The sequence below is a fragment of the Vidua chalybeata genome, chromosome 1, assembly GCF_026979565.1.
Source record: "Vidua chalybeata isolate OUT-0048 chromosome 1, bVidCha1 merged haplotype, whole genome shotgun sequence".
NCBI lineage: Eukaryota > Metazoa > Chordata > Aves > Passeriformes > Viduidae > Vidua > Vidua chalybeata.
Window position 1 is genome coordinate 70,464,056 of NC_071530.1, and position 13,630 is coordinate 70,477,685.

At 41.8% G+C, this 13,630-nt stretch overlaps 1 protein-coding gene across 1 annotated transcript; it reads right to left on the minus strand.

The window, feature by feature from the left end:
- Positions 1-1,255: 1,255 nt before the first annotated feature.
- Positions 1,256-12,955, minus strand: LOC128791654 (heterochromatin-associated protein MENT-like). The gene is made up of 8 exons (XM_053949448.1): positions 12,922-12,955; positions 11,280-11,455; positions 10,129-10,215; positions 8,362-8,499; positions 6,292-6,409; positions 5,393-5,535; positions 3,213-3,380; positions 1,256-2,332 (listed from the first exon to the last, which is right to left on the minus strand). Exons 2-8 carry the CDS (start codon positions 11,445-11,447, stop codon positions 1,931-1,933), a joined length of 1,224 nt encoding a protein of 407 aa, XP_053805423.1. The 5' UTR covers positions 11,448-11,455; positions 12,922-12,955; the 3' UTR covers positions 1,256-1,930.
- Between the last annotated feature and the right edge of the window lie 675 nt (positions 12,956-13,630).

Here is a 13,630-nt window from a genome sequence, read left to right on the forward strand (position 1 = left end):
CAGACAACCACTGCAGGGCCTTGCCACGGGGAACCATAACAGTGTGCAGCTCTCCTCCAGCCCGCAGCCCAAGAGACACTTCCCACAAAAACTACGACGTGGATCAGTGTCCAGCAAACAAGGACACTTCCCCACATTGTGTCAGCTATATCAGGAGTCTCAAGCTGACTCTTTCCAACTCATCCCCGAAGGGAACTCAGGGCGATGAGCACCAGACCATGTCCATCTCCACAGACAAATCTCTGTCCGTGGCACAGACACCCCTTTTTCCCACGTGATGAACCAAAGCAGGCTTCCTTGAGGGAAAAGGCTTCATTTAGGATTTAGAGAGTTGGGAGCAATGTCAAAATACTTGCAGGGCGAGACCGCGGACAGCTCTTGGTGATGTCCCTTGGCATCACAGCTCTCCCTGGGACGCAGGGAATGACACGGCCCCGCTGCTGTCAGGCTCCTGACCCCTGTGCCTCTGCAGGGGCCAGGAGGGGCAGGGAGAAGCCTGACACTGTCCCAGCAAGCTGAGGCACAAAAAGCCAAAGGTTTGGCCATCCCTGGAGGGAAGAGTTCCTCTTCCGCTCTCGCCACGGGCTTGGCCTGACGGGAGACGTCGCAAGCCCGCGGAGCTCCGGCGCTCCCACAAGAAGCGTTCCAGCCCCACCGCCGCGGCTCCAGCTGGCAACAAACAGCGGTGTTTAGGGAATGTCACGAAAGAGGGAAGAAAAAAAAAAAAAAAAGAAAATACAAAGCACAGTAAAAGCAACGCCATTCAGCTCGACTTCCTAGAAAAACCCGCAAAACAAGAAAACCCTAAAAAGCACAGGCACAGGCTTTCCCGTGTGAAAACCTTCAGGACAACGCAGCAGCGGCAACAGCAACGCGGCCGCTGCACTCACCCCGCCGGCCGCCGCGCTCCCTGTTCCCGGAAGCGCAGCCGAGCAGAGGGAAAGGACGGGAGCCCGGCCCTTGCCGGGATCTAGCCAGAGGCTGAGGCGCTTTACCCTTGGCCGCCGGGAACGGGAGGCGACGCAGCCCCTCCCGGTAAAATGGCGGCCCCCCCCGCCTCAGGGAGTCCTGGCAGCCGTATCTCCCCTCCCCTTGCAGCTCCGCCGGACACGGCCCGTGTTTCTCCACCTGTGCCTCCCTCTCGTGGCAGAGCTGACAGAAAACACCCCAGGTCCATGAGGGTTATTAATTACTATTACTTATTTCTGAAGCTAGGATTGCTTTGAGCCAAACTGAGATGTTGCTGTAGCCAGACACCGTACGGGCTTAACCCTTTCTCGCATTCCTGAGGGTTTGAGTGAGGGAAATAGCCCTTAGAGAGGTGTACTTTAAAAAAAATATATTTTATTAGAAAGAATCTGTGGAGCAACATGAGAGTTATTGGGAGCTGATGAAGACTTGGGAGTTGGGATGTGGAAGGAAAGCAAGGGAATGGCCACAGGGTGAAGGCTGGGAGGATCTACCTCCAGTAGTAACTCCAGGGCTTAGTTTAGGGCTAAAAAGCAGGAGCTGGGTCTGATTGCTGCAGGCTGGGGGTACATGCTAGGATCACATCAGGATAAGTGGCCCTCATCATAAGGGTAAGGAGAAAGAATCTGGCAAAATATACATGTGCACAGTGCTGTGAGTGGGAGAGATAGAAATGTCATGGTGATACATAGTGATAAGGACATGATGGCCTGATCCAAATGATAGCCAGGATTGCTCTGTGGGTGCAAGGCATTGCACAATCCATGTGGCACTGCCACAGTTGTCCCTTCAGCTTAGGAAGGAGGCATTGGAGGAGCTGTGCCTCAAGCACCAGGGTCGGTGGTCTGATGAAGAAGGGGTTCAAGTCCTGCTCCCCTGGTTGCAGAGAGCCTCAGGTTTGGGGTTTGCCTCTGTGCTAGCAAGCAAGCATCTCCTGCTCTGCAGTGGAAGGACTCACTGACTAGGGTGAGCAAAATCTGCCAAAGAAGAGGATGGTTTGTGATTTGTTGTGTCTGATAAAGAAGATAAAAGGGTGGTCAGCTTTGAAAGTCATTGCTGGGACTCTCGATCTCATCATCAAGACACCTGTGGCAGCTGCTGCCTCGGTACCTTCTTCATTGACCTCCACAAAAGCTTTGTGAATAACTTGTGAGATGAAAAGATCCTTCTTCACTGACATCCCTGTGAAATCAGCCTGACTTGGATCAAAAGCATTTTGTATCCCCATGCTGCTCAGAGGGGATTTAAGGTCATAATTTTCTTCCAGCTTCAACTTGGGCAGGTATAGATCCACTTCAGCTTTCATCATATTGTCTGATTTGGTCCATTCAGACAGTTTCTCATATGTCAGCTCTCTTTCCACCTGCAACGAGTTGAGGAAGAAAACAGTTGGGATGTGAAGGACAGAGACAAGACATGCACAGACCAATGTCTTATTGCTCATCAAAAACATGTAAAACAAGACTCAACTACCAGCAGTGACTACAGATGGAACATGTATCGTATTTAGAGGGCATGATTTGACAAAGTGCTGAGTGACTTATACTCCTATTTATTTTCTTAAAGGTGGTGAGGTGTGGACCTGAAGCCTTAGAGTAGTTTGTCATTTTTTTTCTCTGATGTGAAGAACATTGCTTTTTTTGCAATGTATTACTTACAATAATAATAATAAGTGCTTAATGTGTGTGTATATGGATAAATTTTCTCTTAGTAGTGATAAATAAATGGGATGCATGGGAACTAAGGTACAAATAAAAATATTTGCTCTGCTCTGTTTAGAATCTGAAACTAATCCTGGCATAGTCATGAGTTGCTGTTGGCACCTTCTGGGTCAGGGTAGTCAGCACATAGTTTGAGAAAGCTCACCACAAACTATCATCTGGAAATCCAGACTGACAATTATATAAACATTAATTAATACAGCCCTCAGGAGAAGATAACTCTAGGGCACAGTGATTCAGAGGTGATCCTTCCTTTCCGTATGCTATCCTGGCAATAGGAAAGAGGATACAAAATAGTCTAAGACAGTTGTGTGGACATAGGTTTTAGAAATACTATGTTTGTAATGTTATTGCATGTCCTGAATCCTAAACTGAAAATTATGATGTTACAGTTTCTGAAACAAAGTATGAGCACATCAGAACTATTCTAGTGTAATTTTGAAGCTTGTTTTTCCTCACTCTTTTAATCTCTTTCTGTTACTGTTTCATAGTGTATGTGATGCAACAGTAGGTCGGCTTTACCAGCTCCAGGCCAGTAGTGTTATCACCGATGTCATCAGGAAGGAGAACGAACATGCTGAGTTCATTTTCCACATATGGCAGCTCAATGATTCTGAATTTCATGGTGGTTTCATGAAGTATGAAAAATTTATCTTTCAAAAACATCATGTGTACTGGTGTAGTCTTGGTCTGGAAAAAAATGAGACATAAAAATTACCTTATACATTAAAAGTATGATAAAATTTACTTGCTTTATTGAACTGAAAACAAGTACAAGATTCAGCAGCATCTGGATACCCAGGACCCTCTTCTTTAGACAGTATCACATACACCCCCTTTTCAAAGTTTTGGAGATCTTTATAAAAAATTCGTATAAACACACAAGCTAAATACCTACTAACTGAATCCCATGTAATGTATTTCTAAATTTAAAATAAAGATTAAGCTTTGATAATCAAGTAACTCTCTTTGCAGGCCTTGGTATTCACCCTGTGAATTAGACCCTTTCTGGCACCGATATGTTTGGTTTACTTGGTAGTGGGGAAGGTGCAGGGATGGCTTCTGTGAGGAGACATCAGAATATGCCTCTGTCAGGCAGAGCCAGTTTCAGCTGGCCCCAGGACGGACCTGCTACTGTCCAAATCTGAGCCAGTCAGTGATATTGGTAGTGCCTCTGTGGTTATGTATTTAAGAAAGGGTAAAAAATGCTGCACAAAAGCAGCTGGGAGAGCCGAGTGAGATGATGTGGGAGAAACTGTCCTGAAGACACCCAAGTCAGCTAGGAAGAAGGGGGAGAAGGTGCTCCAGGCCCTGGAGCTGAGATTCCCCTGCAGTCCATGGTGAAGACAATGGTGGTACAAATATCCACCCTGCAACCTCTGGAGAACCCATGCTGGACCAAGCTCCTGGCAGGACCTATGATGCTGTGGAGAGCAGCCCTTTTCTGGCATCACCTGTGACCTCACAGTGGACTCAAACTGGAGCAGTTCTTGCAAAATTGCAGACCATGGGAAGGACTCACATTGGGTGTGAAGGACTTTATCCCATGGATAGGACCCCGCACCTGAGCAGAGAAGTGTGAGGAGGAGGAAGGGGCTGTAGAGACAACACGCGATGAGCTGACTACAATATTAGCCTATTCCCAGTCCCCTGCACTGCTTTGGGGCACAGAGTGAAGTTTTGAGTCATAAGTGAAGTTGAAGGGAGGGTGGGGGAAGCACTTTCTGTTTGGTTTACTTCACTAATTTTCTCTGAGAATTGGCAATAAATTCATTTATTGAAGTTGAGCCTGTTCTGCCCATGATGGCAATTGGTAAATGCTCTCCCTGTTCTTTCCCTGACCCATGACCTTTTCATCCTATTTTTCTCCCCCTACCCTGTTGACAAGGGGCAGTGATAGGGAGTCTCAGTGGGCACCTGGTGGCTGGCCAAGGTCACCCACCACAACCATCTGCTGTGACAGATCCTAAAATTGCACATGTAGTGCAGTAGGTTTTGAGTACACAGTCACATCAGTTGCTTCACACTGTCTGGCATACAAAAGGTATTTGCACCCATAATCTATGTCAAACAAAATGTTTGTTTCCATTGACAAATAGTTTTGCTTGCTTTTGACACAGTCCAAAAATATGCGTGCAGTCAGCTACTGGGAATTGTCAGTGCGTGATCATTTAAATACTGTGAGCTCAATGAATAGATCATCTGAATGGATCACCCTCATACACTCAGCTAAAATAACAAACCCTGTGAAAATTCCCTGTGAGGTTTGTATGTGTGGGAAGAACAGCTGGATGAGATCCCATGATTTCAGGGTGCCAAGAGCAGAAGTGAGCTCTAGGTGTGTAAACATTGCTCTCCAAAGCAACCTGGTCCTGTTTGAAAATGGTATTTAGAGAAATTTCTTCTGTTCCTTAAGCTACCTTCCTTAACTTACTTTGCTTATCTTACTTTTTAAAAATTAACTTTAACTGTTCCCAAGTATTTTGATACTAAGAAGTTATAAATTTAAAATCCAGTTTTCATGGATATGCATAAATAAGACAATGCTGAGTTATTTTCACAGTTGGTGTTCTCCCTGAGTTTATACCACTTTCTCAGCTATACATAGTGTTGCAGTGCCATATGAAATACAGGTGAAGTATTTTCTCCTCAGTAATAGACATATTGACATAGGACAACAGGCATATCGACAAGGAATTTACCTTGCTTATTCTGAAGGGCATCTCAGAAGTATTTTTCTCCAGAAATTTCTTCTCCCACTTTCCTTTGAAATAAATGGCATTTACTAAGACCAACACAGTGCGAGAATGGAGAGATCCTGCAGGCAGCAGACTCTGTATTTTCCCTTCAAAATCAGACAAAGATATTGTTATTTCAGTGTGACTGCACAACTTGTCAATTTTAATTGTTCCTTGTCTGTGCCCACCTCTCTTTCAAAAATGTTCACATTGGGAGGTTTTTTTTACTGTATGTATTTATGTTGTACATATGGTAAAAATGACCTTTTGAAGTATCTCTGTATCCTTTGTCCAGAGAAGTTGTGGATGCCCCATCCCTGGAAGTGTTCAAGGCCAGGTTGGATGGGGCTTTGAGCAACCTGGTCTAGTGGAAGATGTCCCTTTCCATGGCAGGGGGGTTGGAATGAGATGATCCTTAAGTTCCCTACCAGCCTAAAACCATTCTATGAATTCTCTGGTTTTCTTTTAAATTATATTTTTTGGAGTTTTGGTAGTAAATGGCATTGGAAAGTGGGTAAAATGGAATAGCTTGGATTTTCTGTCAAGTTGGTTGCAAGCAGCTGGAGAATGCAGAAGTAAAACCCTCACTAATCATTGTGTAGCCACAGAGTATCTACCTGTGCAGGCCTTCGAACAGCAATGATTCAGAGGAGGCTACAGCATAAAGAATTCAGGGAAGGACCTTGTAAGGAGCAGCAGTTAGGCTGGAGAGAGGCATTCTTCAGACTATTTAGCTGTACTTTACTCATCACCTCCCTGCCCTGAGTTTCCACCTTTTATGGATTCTTGGCTGCGAGAGCAATAAATGTGGAAATACAAAATATTTGGACAAGAAAAAAAAAAAACATCAGAATGATACTTACTCTCAGTTTTATTTTCTACCCATGAATTGATCTGTGCTCTGACTTGTTCTGCAGCTCTCTTAAAGTTTACAGCTTGTGGCTTTGCATTGTAATAGCTTGTAATGAGTTGCAAGAACTTCTGAAAGATAGGATTAAAGAATGTGCTTATTTAGTTAAACTTGAGTTATAAAAATATTAGTAGTAATCAGTTTAACAAATTATACAATCCGCTAATACATAATTTAAGAAAACTTGGTTTATATGCAGTAACCTTTATAATAAGGCCTGATACATTCTATTCTAAATATTAAGTAAGGACAGATCAAACTTCAGTCTCAAGGAAACTGATACTTCAAATTTCTGTGTTTGAAATCAAAGGTGGATATTTTTAGTTTTGAAATATCCATGAAACCTTTACATTTTTTAAAATTTCTCAAAATGACATTTTTATATAATTTAAATACTATTTTTCCTGCTTTATGAAGTAGTGTTCAGTACAAGATGGAATAATAGTCTCATATAAAGTTGAACAAAGGCTTTTAGTTTGCTTCAGAGGTGAGGAACCTGCAAAAATTTGTGAGGACAATAAAAAGAATATTCTGGTAGAATAAAGTCATGGCAGAAAAGCAGAATTAACGTTTCCATTGCTGTCTGCTGTGAAATCATTCATGGAGATTCCCAGCAGGAAATTCCCTTGATTCTCTGTAAAGCAAATGTACAGGAGATTATGGAGAAAATGAGTAATACACATCTAGAAGGACAAATTGCTGATTACTCAGGAAACCAAACAAACTCCAAAATCAAAGAACAGTAATCTCATTTAAAACCCCCTTCCAAGGACCTGGAAGATGATTAATACAACATCAGTTCTGAAAAGATTTCAGAGATACAGATAATTACAAACTCATTAGTCAGTGTGAGGCAAATGAACAGAATGGGTGTAGTGGGTGTATGGGTTAACGTGACTTATTGGAGAAGTGCCAACAACATTTTGTAATAGGAAATTGAAAATCACAAATCTGTTGGAGTTTTCTGAAGGTGTTAGGAAGCATTTGGGTAAAAGGACTGAGCCATTACAGTCTTTTTGGGTTACCAAAATGCATTTTGTGGGACTTGTCACCAAAGGCTGAGCATCCATGGGACTACAAAGATATGTCTCATTTGTTTAAAAGACTGGAAACCAAGAGTAGGAGGAAAAAACATTCACAGTGAAGGGTTATTTCTGCTGGAGTACCACAAGGATGTGTACTGGCATCTGTGCTGCAGTATTTTTTCTATAAGACCAAAGTCTAGATGTTTACATTAAAATATATATATTAACATATTTATAGGTGATGCAGTAAAGTGTAAGATATAGGAAGTGAATGTTACAATTTAGGAATGAGGTATTGAAGCTGTAATGGACAGGTGCATGAAAAAAACCTGCCTAATCATGGCCAAAAATGCAAATGAAAATTTAGGAACTATGAAGAAAAGAGTAGGCAACAAAAGAGAAATTTCCATAATGGCACTTTATAATGCTATAGTATGTCCACTGTCTGAGCTTGCAATGCAGCTGTGGCCTCCCTGGTCTCAGAAATGCTACAGTATAAAAAATACAGACACAGGGGATGAGGGTGACCAGAGATTTGGAGAAATGTCCTTCAGAACAGAGATGAACCAGCAGCAATGCCAACAGGCAGCAAGCTCAGAAAGCCCAGGTGCTTCCTGCAGTGTATAGCTCAGCTGTGGAAATCCTGGTGGTGAGGGCTGATGTAGATTCAAAAGACAAGTGTGCAAAGTCCTGAAACAACAGCTCATCATGGTCACTTTAGACATGCCCTCAGGTTCAACGAGTCCCCGAGCTGCAGATCAGTTGGTGGGCACAGCAGATTCTATAGAAGAATCACTACACAGTTTTCTCATGCACTTGCCAAACTATTGCCTACTGCTGAAAACAGATGGACTTCTTGCCTCCCCAAGGCTAGCCCTCTATGGCTGTCCTCGTGTTCTCACTTAAGCCCCAGTGCTATCATTTGGAATTTTTTAATTGTCTCTATTGATAATCACTCTTAATGTCAGCATATTCCCACATAAAGATGTTCAACTCACAGGCAGTAATGGGTAGGTCTTTTCCTCGTATAGTCGGTTGGCACTCTTCAGCAAGTAAGTGCTTCTGCGTTTGTTGATGTCACACAGGAGCCTTTTGAAGCCAGAGTGGATGTTTTCTGCTCCCTCATGCTCAGGATCCTTGGAAAGAGACACAATTAATGTGGATTTTTTTTTTTTTTTTTTGTCTGATGCACCTGCTTTATTTAAATTGTTCATGTTGTTTCAATTAAAAAGGAGTTTCAGGGAATGAAACTTTTTTGAGAATGTTGCATGTTTGCAGCACTGTGTATAACTAGATAAATGGGATTCTACCTGTAGGGCAATGATTTATTTCTGCAGTGCTTTGTAGGCATTTGGGGCATAATCTGATGGTGCACCAAGGAAGCTGAGTTTCCTCATTTTTGTCATTTTCAGGCCTGATTTTCAGTTTCACAAGACCTTTCAGTTTCTCAAGGATCCATTAATGCAGCCTGGCAGCTTTTGAGAAGGTGTTCTACCCTCACAGAAACGAGTGTCAGGGACGGACTTACCAACTATTCACATTTTCCTGTTTCACATGGGTGTTTTCTCTTGCTGTTTGGATTTTGGAGAGAGCTTGTTCTGGATGTCAGTGTTGATGGTTTTAGGGAGGATGAGGTTACTTGCCAGCTGTTTCCAGCTGTTGCTTTGCAAATGGAGGAATGAACTGCTACATGTCAGCTGCTCCCCACCAGCTGCCTGGATGCAGTGTCCTCCCCTATGTCATGTACTGTGCCCTGCACGTGAGACACCAAGAGTCTATGCCACTGATTCAGGGTGACTCGTCTGTCATTCCTTGCTATGATCTTTTCTCACTCTAGCTGAGACATGAGCTGCCAGGAAGGACAGCTAGGAAAGAATTCGGTGGCCAGAGGACGCAGGATAGCAGAGTCTGTTTTTTTCTCAATGGGATGGGAACAGAAGAAAGAGGCAATAGGGGGAAATATCTGAAGGAAAATATTAGACAGACTTTGGTACAATTTATGAAGTCAGTGAGTTGCTAAAATGAATGTGAGTGCAGTGATCATCTTGAAGAACCATCTCACACCATCAAGGGACAGAATGATATAATCCCCTTGCCCTTTTTATTTGAAGTTAGTCTAATTTAATTTCTTTCAGCTGTCTTTTAGTTTCTGTGCTGAAAAAACCATGGCTTGTTTGAGTGTAATACTTTTCAATGATTAGGGAGTTAATTTGTTGAAAAATATCTGGACCATTTCTCCTGCTGGCAAGTCTCTGGGGAGCTGATGAGCAAGGGTGAGTCAACACACGTTACCTTAAATGGGAATTTTGTCTGCCTGATGTGTCTGTGCATACAAAAGGAGGAAGGGACTTAATTGGGTAGGGCTGGAATCAGGTATGAATGCAGTAGTTGCTTATCATTACAGAACAAATACCCCAACCAACCTGAAGGTGATAAGAAATGGAATTTTCCAAAGCATATTAGGACCAATGATTTTTTGATATTTCCACAGCCCAGCTAAAACCAAGTGAGACAGTATTATGGCCAATCAAAATGCTGTTAGTGTCTCAGTTCTGCTTTTGAAAGACTGAATTCATGAGTTTCACAGTCATATTACCTGTTATTTCAGGTAATAAATATATTTTTCTTTATATAGTTCGTACTGAACCAAGACAGTAGATAATAGACTGAAAACAAGCAGATGTTAAAAGCCTAAAGCAGTGGTTGCACTGGACTATCCCATTCTCTGAGATTTTTATCTCAGAGTCTTTTGTTGTAATAAATACCATCTTTCTTTTCTTTGGTCTTGCTGGAGAAGGCCTTGTTGTCTCAGATGAACCTTCTTCTCTTGCAGTCTGGTTAAAATGAAGAACCTGTGATGATGATGATAAATGTTCATAAAGACAGCTTGTTTATTTGAGATTATTATGCCCAGGGGTTATAAATGTCTTAATTTTGTATGGTAAACCACCAGCCATGCCCAAGACAGTCTGTTGAAGTTATTAAGGACCATTATGTTGTATGTTATTGAGGACATTGATTAAATCTCTCTAACTGTATCATTACTATATAGAATTTGGCCACATGGACTGCTTAATAATAGATCAGTATTGTGATTGGAACAGGCTCCCCAGGGAGGTGCCCACTGCACCAATCCTGCCAGAGTTAAAGAAGTGTTTGGACAATGCTCTCAACCACATGGTGTGACTCCTGTGTCCTGGGCAGGGCCAGGAGTTGGCCTCAATGATCCTCATGGGTCCATTACAACAGTATATTCTATGACTTTCTGATGTTTTCAATACTCACATATCTCCATTATTGGAGGAAGATTTACCATTTTTATGGACTGACTATGTCACAAACTGAGATTTATGCCTCTCCTGTGCAGCCAAACATACGTTCAGAGAGTTTGCTACCTTCTGTATGCAGTATGACAAAGCAGATATACTGCTGCCAGAACTAGCTGAGGTCTAGAAGCAGTCGTATCTTACTCAAGAGATTATCTCCAGATTTCCTTCCTCTAGCATATCGTACTGCCATATTAATTTTTTTTAATAAAGGTGTGTCCTCATTACTTTTTGGGCACTATATTAGGTTAATTATTCTGTTCAGAGGGCAGTTAAAATGGAATGGAGAGCTCCAAGCAAGGCCAAGAGTATCCTCTAATGTCAATAACTTCTCATTGATAGACCACTTGCAATGCTCTGTGAACTGTAAGTGTAAGCTAAATGTAGGGTTGGTGGAGAGCAGAGATCTTGGAAATAAAGTGGAAGTGACCTGCCATAGTGTTGGTACAGAAAAGAGCCCTACTCATGCTGTCAGCATTGCAGATCACTGTCCTCCCATGTTGTTCCTTGCTGTTCTCCGTAAGTAGAATAACAGTGCAATTTATGCAGGAACCCCCTGAAGGTGAGACACGGCTAATTTCAGAGCTTACCTCAGCCATTTGGCTTGCAGTGTCACCTTTTGCACCCAGGTGGACCATGGCAAGAGCAGTTGCAATACTCCAAGGAGAAAAGAAAATGTTTTGGCCTTTGGAAGTTTCATTCAGCTTTTTGTAAAGATCCAGAGTGAAGCTGTTGGTTGACACTGAGAGAGATTCCATTGGTACACCTGAGACAAATGAGTGTCAGAGAGAGGTGGTGACTGCCCCTTCGCTTCTTTTAAAAAATACGAAGCTGCCAGTGGGAGATTGCCTGCACCTCTCAAAAACAGTCTGAAGATACCTCTGGGTAAAAAAGTATTTTACCCTGCGTAAAATACTGTACAGAGACCAAGTACAGTCAGCTAGTAGGTTTCTTTCTAAGACCTGCCTTATTTTTTCCTTCCTTGTCACTTTCAGTGTCCTTGCCAGGTTTACTTGTTTTTCATCAGTTGAGTACAATTTTAGCTAGAAATGTTTTCAGAGTTAAGACTTGTTTCAAAAATTTATTTGCTCTTTTCCTTATTTTCATAGAGTTACTCTTCAATTCTGAGAGAGTGAAACAGAATCATTTCTCACCATGCTACTTTGGGCTTTTTTTCTATTTGTTTAAACTTCCTCTACTATTATTTTCTGCTGAAAAAAGCTGAATTCAGGTGATTCACTACAGATATATCCTGAAGACTACTAGAGAGATACAGGTTATTACATGTTCTTGGTATAGGTAAACCCATATTTGGAAGCTGTAGCTGGATTTGCTAATTTCTGGTTTTCAAGAAAATTCTTTTATCTTACATACAACCCCAAATAGTTCCTCTTTTAACCAACAACAAATTTTCTCTGGTTTCCTGCTGGTTTATCCTGCACATTTTCCATCTGTGTTCTGCTTCTTTTCCTAAGTATGTTTTTACAGAACAAAACCAAAGAAAACAAATAACCACAACCCCAGGATTAAATTAATACATGGAACCAGAACAAACCATTTTTTGGTCCATGTAATACCTTGATAAATATAAGGACAAACTCAGACATTTCCATTGTCTTCATCAGAATAAAGACTAATAAAACATTTGGTAAAGTCAGTGTCAGATGACATCAAGTAAAATTTAAGCATTAGATCAACAACAGCAACTGGGCATTTAAATCCATCTTCACCCGCAATTTGTGTGGTTAATCAAAAACTGCAGTCTTCAAAGCAGGCTGCTCCCATGAAGTGTCAAAGTGGAGCCTCTGAGGTCCTCAAGTTCTGTTTTTAAAGCTTCCTAGAGCTCTGCAACAGCTTTGAAGCATTCCCAGGAGTGCTTCAGAGGTGAATGCCATGCAGCCTAAACATTTTTAGGTCCTTCAAATCACATATCCTATTGCTCTTCCTGGAGATGCTGATACTCCCTGGTGATGAAGGCACCCTTCCTACAGGACAGGAAACTTTCTGCCCTCCCAGTCTCTGTAGGTTTTGCCCAGCCCTGGTTTGCATTCTGTTCACTGTGCCTCACCACAACATTTTCTTAAGGGCTAGACTTCATAGTAAAAAATAAACACTCCCTTCCCCTGAATGTCTTTCATGCCATCATTTAACCACTCAGTTCCAAAGAATTTTAAGTGAATTTTTAAGACTTTCAAATGAAAGCTAGTTATTTTGATACAAATATCCAGTTACCTGAAATCCTGAGAGAGAAAAGAGTTAAGATCTGTCTTCAGTCAGGGTCTGTGGCGGTCTGTGGGGCAATGAGTATTTTTGGAAATGTAGAAATATTTGCACCTCCCTTTTCTTATCTACATCCTCTTCTGGTATTAAATGTGCATGTTCCCTCATTTATTCCCAGCTCTCCTCTCTATCACCTGCTTTCAGAGACCTCCTCAATTCAAGGTCACTTGAATGTGAGGTCACAACCTTGGAGATTGGCCCACAAAAAAGTAGGAATTGCAGAAAATAATTCAACCACACTGCATTGCCAACAGATACAGTGAAATAATTTTACAGCTTCCTTTTCTCTATACCAACTGGAGAAATTAATAGAAACTGATCTCAAAACTATGGCTAAAAGGGAGTATTGAAATAGCTTGTTAATCTCATTGATCCTCTTGTTAAATTTGAGGGGAAGCATCTAAATACTTGTAGACCTCAGGTCACATAAAGCCCTTATTTTGTACAAGGATATTTTGCATTTTTGCTTTTTTATTTTTTTAAGAAAACACATGACAAAGGAAGTTCAGAAGGTATTTACACAGTCGCCTAAAATAAGTGATGAAATAAGAGTTAATGCTGGGCTCATTTGAACTGGTAGATGTTGTTTTAAAGACTTCTGGTCCTAGCAAAGTCAGTGAAGGTGCTTTAGATACCTACATTGTACTGAGCTTACTATCCC